The sequence below is a fragment of the Eriocheir sinensis genome, chromosome 61 (assembly GCF_024679095.1).
Source record: "Eriocheir sinensis breed Jianghai 21 chromosome 61, ASM2467909v1, whole genome shotgun sequence".
In the NCBI taxonomy this organism is placed as follows: Eukaryota; Metazoa; Arthropoda; class Malacostraca; order Decapoda; family Varunidae; genus Eriocheir; species Eriocheir sinensis.
This window is the reverse complement of record NC_066569.1, coordinates 8884090-8891589: the sequence shown is the minus strand read 5'-3', so window position 1 is coordinate 8891589 and position 7500 is coordinate 8884090. Positions and strand designations below refer to the sequence as shown.

Sequence of the window (7500 nt, the reverse complement as noted above, 5' to 3'; positions counted from 1 at the left end):
TATTTAATTTATTTTTCATTGCATGTTTCAAGAGATTAAAAAATGTAATATTGACATTTATTTGACTACTACTACTACTACTACTACTACTACTACTACTACTACTACTACTACTACTACTACTACTACTACTACTACTACTACCACCACTACTACTACTACTACTACTACTACTACTACTACTACTACTACTACTTCCTTTAGTCTTCTTGTTTTTTCTTTTTTTTAATCCTCCTCTTCCTTACACACTATGTTTGTTGTTGTTGTTGTTTTTCTTCTTGTTTTCTTTTTTTTCTTGTTCTTATTCTTCTTGTTTTTGTTCTTTTTTTCTGCTTCTTCTTTTCCTCCTGCTTCTTTTCCTCCTCCTCCTTCTTCTTCTTCTTCTTCTTCTTCTTATCGTCTTTCTCTTCATCATCATCATCATCATCATCATCTTTTTGTTTTCCCTTCTCCTCCTCCTCCTCCTCCTCCTCCCCCTCCTCCTCCTCCTCTTCTTCTTCTTCTTTTCGTCTTTCTCTTCATCATCATCATCATCATCATTTTGTTTTCCCTCCTCCATATCCTCCTCCTCCTCTACCTCCTCCTCCTCCTCCTCCTCCTCCTGGCTCGGGTTCGCGTGAGAGGGAGTCGAACCCGCGGTGATTCATGAAGCCGTTTCGTGAGGCCTCGAAATGGCTATTGACTCGAAACACCAGACGGACGGACCGGGAGAGAGAGAGAGAGAGAGAGAGAGAGAGAGAGAGAGAGAGAGAGAGAGATTATCTTCCTTATCAATGTCTCTGTGTTCTCCCTTTTTTCGTCTCTCCCTCCTTACTTTCTCTCCCTTTACTTCCTCCCTTTCCTTCCTTCCCTCTCATTCTCTTCCCTCCCTCCCTCTCTTCTTTTTTGCCTCCTTTCTCTTCCTCCTTTTCTGTCTGTCATCTCCCTGTGTCCTTTCTTTCTCCCTTCCTCCCTTTTCATCTTTTAATTTCTCTCTTCCTCCCTTCCTTCCTTCCTCCCTTCCTTTCTTCCTCCCTTTTTCGTCTCTTCTCTTCATCTCCTCCACTCTTCTTCCTCTTTTTCTCTAATCTCCCTACCATCCCTCCCTTTCTCTCCCTTCCTTTCCCTTTCCTTCCTCTCCCTTTCCTCTTCTCTTCCTCCTCTCCCTTCTTTCTTTTCCCTTTCCTTCTCTTCCTTCCCCTCCCTCACTTTTTCCTCCTCTTGTCTTCCCTTTCATTTCATTTTCTTCCCCTTTTCTTCCCCTCTTCCTCCCATTCCTTCCCTAATCTCCCTTCCTTCCTTTCTTCCTTCCACCCTTCGTTTAATTCCTTTTATTGTTTTTTTTCTTATCTCCCTTTCTCTCATTTCTCTTCCTCCCTTCTCTTTTATTTTTCTCCCTTCCTTTCCCTTCCTTTCCATCTCCTTCCCTTCCCTTCTTTCCTTCCTCCTTTCTCTTCTTTCTTTTCCTTCTCTTCTCCTTCCCTTCCCTTCCCCTCCTTTCTCTTCCTTTCCCCTCCCTTCCTTTCCCTTCCCTTCCCTTCCCTTCCCTTCCCTACTCTTCCCTTCTACCCTTCCTCCTTTCTCTTCCTTCTCTTCTCCCTCCCTTTCCATCCCTTCTCTTCCCTTCCCTTCCCCTCCCTTTTTCCCTTCCTCCTTTCTCTTCCTTCCCTTCCCTTCCCTTCCCTTCCCTTCCCTTCCCTTCCCTTCCCTTCCCCTCCCTTCTCATCCCTTCCCTTCCCTTCTACCCTTTCTCCTTTCTCTCCTTTCCCTTCCCTTCCCTTCCCCTCCCATCCCTTCCCTTCCCTTCCTCGGCCGCCCCTTCAAAGAGAGAAAGGAAGGTCTGACCACCGATCTGGCAACACTGTGGAGTAGCGCGCAAGTTGGCGGGAGGAAAATATTCGCGCCGGCTCCATTTTTCCTCCTTCGCCTCTTCATTAACTCTCTAAAGCAGTAATTGTCTTCATCCAGGGGGGAAGGGGAGATAATTAGCCCCCCCTCGCCCCCTCCACGCCCCCCTCTCGGTCATTTGCGCCCCCCGACCCCCCCTTCCTCGTTTAAGATGAATAAGGGTTCCTATGGGAGTCGCGAAATTATGTTCCTCGCTAAATTTGATATCGCTTCCCTTTGCTCTTTCTCGTACACACATACACACACGCTCTCTCTCTCTCTCTCTCTCTCTCTCTCTCTCTCTCTCTCTCTCTCTCTCTCTCTCTCTCTCTCTCTCTCTACCGAAAATAGTATAGTGTGTTTCCTAGCGTCAAGTCAGCTGTTTATGTTTGTGTGTTTGTTTGTGTGTTTGTTTTTAGTAGTAGTAGTAGTAGTAGTAGTAGTAGTAGTAGTAGTAGTAGTTGTTGTTGGTGAAAAAGTTGAAGGTATTGTAATTTTTCACCTCAACAACAACAACAACTACTACTACTACTACTACTACTACTACTACTACTACTTCCTCCTCCTCCATTGCATTTACTTCCTCCATTATCCGCCTACACACACACACACACACACACACACACACACACACACACACACACATTCTCTCGTGACAAAAGCAAATTCTGGAGCGAAAAAGAATATTAGAGAGAGAGAGAGAGAGAGAGAATGATTTGACGTCGTTTAAGTTTCATTTTAAGCTTTGTCTGTCTGTCTGTCTGTCTGTCTTCCTGTCTGTCTCTCTGTTTGTCTGTCTGTCTGTCTGTCTACCTATTATCTTCCCCTTTCCCTGTCTACCTATTCACATCTCTCCACCTATCTTCGTTTTCTTCTCTACAATTTCTCTTCCCTTCTTCATCATATAACTAAACTCTTCCTTCTTTATCCACAAACGTATCTATCATTTTCTTCGTTCCAGTCTTCCTGTCTATCTATCTAACTATCTATTTATCTATCATTTTCCTGTCCTATCATCATTCTATCTGTCTATCCATCTTCATTCCTGCCTCTTCATCTATCTATCTGCATCATCTTCACCCATATTCTATCTATCTACCATTATCCTCTCTTCCTATCTTCTTCCCCTTTCTATCTACCTGCCCATCTTCTTCCCTGTTTTTCTTTTCATCTTCCCTCCATCTATCATCTTTCCCTCTCTTTCTATCCATCTCTCCATAGTCAGTTATCTTCCTTTCCTCTCCTTTCATCTTCCTAATGTCTGCCTATCTTCTTCCCTGTTTCTCTTTGCATCTTTTCTCCATCTATCATCTTTCCTAACTTTCTATCTATCTCTCCACCGTCAATTATCTTCCTTCCCTTTCATCTTCTTTTATCTTCCTATCTTCTTCTTTGTTCCTCTTTTCGTGTTCCTATCCATTCTTCCTGTCTCTATCTTCTTCTCTATCTTTCCTTTCCTCTTCTTCCTGTCTACCTATCTTCATTGTCCCTCTTTTTGTGTTACTGTCCATTCTTTCTGTCTATCTTCTTCTCTATCTTTCCTTTCATCTTCTTTTATCTACCTATCTTCTTCTTTGTACCTCTTTTCGTGTTACTGTTCATTCTTCCTGTCTATCTTCTCTATCTTTCCTTTCATCTTTTTTTATCTACCTATCTTCTTCTTTGTACCTCTTTTCGTGTTCCTGTCTATTCTTCCTGTCTATCTTCTCTTATCTGTCTGTCTATCTATTCTCCTTATCTTCTTTTCATCTGTTATCTCTATTATCATCATTTCATTTTATCATCAAATTTATCACATTTTAAGTAATTCCTCTTCTTCCTTATTTAATGTTTTGTTCCTTTCGTTATTCCTTTCTCCTTTCTTTCCTCCCTTCTTTTCACTCTCATCTTCTTCCTCTATTTCCTTCTCTTTTCCTCTGTTCTGCTTTTTCCTATTCCTTTGCATCATTTCCCATGTCTTTTCATGTTCCTATCTATCTTTTTTTTGTCTCCTTTCTCCTCTATGTATCTATTCTCCTCTTATCTATCCATCTATCCTCTTCATCACTCTCCCCCTCTTCATCACACACACACACACACACACACACACACACACGCCTATCTATGTACAAACTTCCTCCTTTTTTTCTTCCTTTAAACAGAAGATTCGTGTTTTATCAATTCATCTGTTTGTCCATAGATGGCGCCTCTCTCTCTCTCTCTCTCTCTCTCTCTCTCTCTCTCTCTCTCTCTCTCTCTCTCTCTCTCTCTCTCTCTCTCTCTCTCTCTCTCTCTCTCTCTCTCTCTCTCTCTCTCTCTCTCTCTCTCTCTCTCTCTCTCTCTCTCTCTCTCTCTCTCTCTCTCTCTCTCTCTCTCTCTCTCTCTCTCTCTCTCTCTCTCTCTCTCTCTCTCTCTCTCTCTCTCTCACTAATCTCCTCCTCTTCTTCCCTCCCAAACTAACTAATTCCTCTTTCTCTCACACAAACCTCCTCTTCTTCCTCCTCCTCCTCTTCCCTCCCACACTAACCTAACCTAACCTAACCCTCGCCTTCCTTTTCTTCCTCCTCCTCCTCCTCTTCTCTCCCACACTAACCAACTCCCTTTTCTCTCTCTCACACTAACCTCCTCATCCTCCTCCTCCTCTTCCCTCCCAATTTCTCTTCCCCCACACTAATCCTCCTCCTCCTCCTCTTCCCTCCCCCAGGTGAATGTCGCGTGGGGGTGCAGGAGGGGCCGCAGTTCGTCGTAGAGCCCCCGTCCACCCTCTCCTTCCTCAACACCACCGGCGCCGCCCTCCACTGCGCCGCCCATGGGAACCCGCCGCCCACGGTAAGTATGGGGGGGTGGGGGGTGGGGGACGACTTCGTGTATTGTGTGGTTAGCCTTCTTTCCTTTATTAGTGCTTTGTGGTTCTCTATATTCTTTTTTTTTTTCATTTTTCATTCCTACTTTTTTCTTCATTTTCTTTTCCTTCCCTTGTTTTCCTCCACTTCTTTCTCTCCTTTCTCTTTCTTTATCTATTTCTCCCATTCTTTCCTCCTTGATGCTTTTTCTTCTTACTTTCTTAATCTTTTCATCTTTTCTTTCCTTTCTTCCTTCCTCCCTTCTTCCTTCTATTCTTTATTCTAGTTTTCTTTCTCTCATTTCTGCTTCTCTGCTTGATGCTAATATATTTAATTGCTACCATTTTAAGGATTTTTTTATCCTTTCTACTACTACTACTACTACTACTACTACTACTACTACTATGACTAACCGTATGAGTAAATGAAATACAGTACCCTAACACCGTAGACTTTACCATTACCCTTCAAAAATAAGTGAAGTCTGGTAGTCCTTCACCGTAGACTTTTACAATCTCACCCGCCCCATTGCCATCCCATAAACTCTACACCCTACGCATACCAGACCCAACGTAACCTTACCCTAACCTTACCTTAACACCAATTGACTCTATTTTACAACCCCATAATCCCTTCATCCCACTGTTAACCCATCACCAGAAACTGTTGAGCCCTTCACTCGTAACCCAAGAGTAAGTGAAATCAGGCAGCCCTTCACCGTAGACTTTTGTAATCTCTCCACCTTACCGTAACTTCATCTATAGACCAAGTATCGCTCTTTTACGACCCCTTAACCTAACCTAACCATTACCCTGTCTTCCTAGGTGTCAATGGTGGTAAGCTGACCTAACTTATCTTACTTTAACCTAACCTAAACCCCCTTCACCCTTTCACAACCCCTCAACTTAACCTAACCTAACCTAACTTGCCTTCCCATAACTTCTCACCCCACGCAGCTAACCCCACCCAAATAACCTTACCTTAACCTTACCTAAACCCCCTTCACCCTTTCACAACCCCTCAACTTAACCTAACCTAACCTAACTTGCCTTCCCATAACTTCTCACCCCACGCAGCTAACCCCACCCAAATAACCTTACCTTAACCTTACCTAAACACCCCTTCACACTATTCTTCATCCTTTCTCAACCCCCTAACATCTCATCCCTAACGTTACCTTACCTAAACACCCCAGGACACCCTTCTACAACCCCTTAACCCCTTCAAGTACCGCCTTTTTGCAACCCCTTAACCTAACCTAACCTAACCCTTCCCCCTTCTTCCCTAGGTGTCATGGGTAGTGGGGGAGTCGGGTCTGCAGGCGGCGGGGACGGTGGTTGGGGTGCGCGAGGCCTTCCACAACGGGACCCTCATCTTCCTGCCGTTCAGCCCGCGCGCCTACCGTCAGGACGTCCACGCCTCCACCTACCGCTGCCTCGCCTCCAGCAGCGTCGGAAGGATCGTATCGCGCACCGTGACTGTCCGGGCAGGTGGGTAGGGGGGGAAGGGGGTGTAGGTGTGGGTAGGTGGGTGGGAAGTGAGAGTGGCTGTGGATAGGTGGTTGGGAAATGGATGTGGAGGAGGAAGGGGGAGTGGATGTGGATAGGTGGGTAGGAAGGCGATGTAGAGGGGAGCTGTGGAGTAAAGGAATAGATGAGTTAGTGTGTTAGTTGGTTAGTGTGTGTGTGTGTGTGTGTGTGTGTGTGTGTGTGTGTGTGTGTATACCTGTCCGTACACTAACACGTACACTCCTACACCCCCCCCCCCTCCAGTCGTGCGCCAGGACTACGAGGTTCAGGTGTATGACGAGTACGTAATTAGCGGAAACACAGCCGTTCTCAGGTAAGCTCCCTCTCTCCCTCTCCTCCCTCCTTCCCCCCTCTCTTCACCTGTCTTATCTCCCCTCCTCTCTCTCCCTCTCTTCCCTCCTTAGGTAAGCTCCCCACTCTCCTCCCTCCTTCCCCCCTCTCTACCTGTCTTTTCTCCCTTCCTCTCTCTCCCTCTCTCCCCTCCTCTTTCTCCCTCTCTCCCCTCCTCTTTCACCCCCTCTCCCCTCCTCTTTCTCCTCCTCTCCTCTCTTCTTTCTCCCCCTCTCCCCTCCTTACACTTGTCTCCTCTCCCCTCCTCTTTCACCCCCTCTCTCCTCTTCTTTCTCATCCCACTCACCCCACTCATCCCACTCACCCCACTCATCCCACTCACCCCACTCATCCCACTCAGCATCTCCCATTCATCATTCTCATCATACTTAACCTTCCTCTCACCCCACTCAGCCTTATTTGTTCATCCCTCTCACCCCACTCACCCCACTCATCCCACTCAACATCCCACACTCATCATCCTCATTGCACTTAACCTTCCTCTCACCCCACTCAGCCTTATTCGTTCATCCCTCTCACCCCACTCACCCTACTCATCTCATTCAACATTCCTTTCGTCCCAATCAACATCACTCATTCACCCCTCTCACCCCACTCACCCCACTCACCCCACTCATCCCTCTCATCCCACTCAGGTGCCGCATCCCCACCTACGTGCAGGAGTACGTGAAGGTGGTGGCGTGGGTGCAGGACGACACCTACGTCATACAGCCCGGCCTGGAGAGTGGTGAGTGGGCGGAGTGGGGAGTGGAGTGGGATGGTGTGAGTGGGAGTGAGTGATAGTGGATTGGAGTGGCTGGGAGTAGGGTGTGAGTAATTGAGAGTGGTTTGGAGTGGAAATGGATGGAGTGAGTGGGATGAGTGGGCGATGAGTAAGCCAGGAGTGAGTGGGGAGTGGAGTGGGCGAGGAGTGGGATGGAATATGATGGGGG

The 7500-nt window shown here is 46.3% G+C and overlaps 1 protein-coding gene across 6 annotated transcripts in view; it reads left to right on the top strand.

Moving 5' to 3' along the window:
• LOC126986357 (cell adhesion molecule Dscam2-like) overlaps positions 1–7500 on the top strand; it is a 93649-nt gene that overhangs the window by 31480 nt on the left and 54669 nt on the right. For all 6 annotated transcript variants that reach the window (XR_007739624.1, XR_007739623.1, XM_050842413.1 and 3 more), the window contains exons 3-6: positions 4550–4674; positions 5977–6178; positions 6461–6530; positions 7204–7295. Coding sequence is in view for 4 of the 6 variants with exons in the window: in XM_050842413.1 (XP_050698370.1) it covers positions 4550–4674; positions 5977–6178; positions 6461–6530; positions 7204–7295 (489 nt within the window). In the remaining 2 variants the exon portion in view is untranslated. The remainder of the gene's footprint in view (positions 1–4549; positions 4675–5976; positions 6179–6460; positions 6531–7203; positions 7296–7500) is intronic.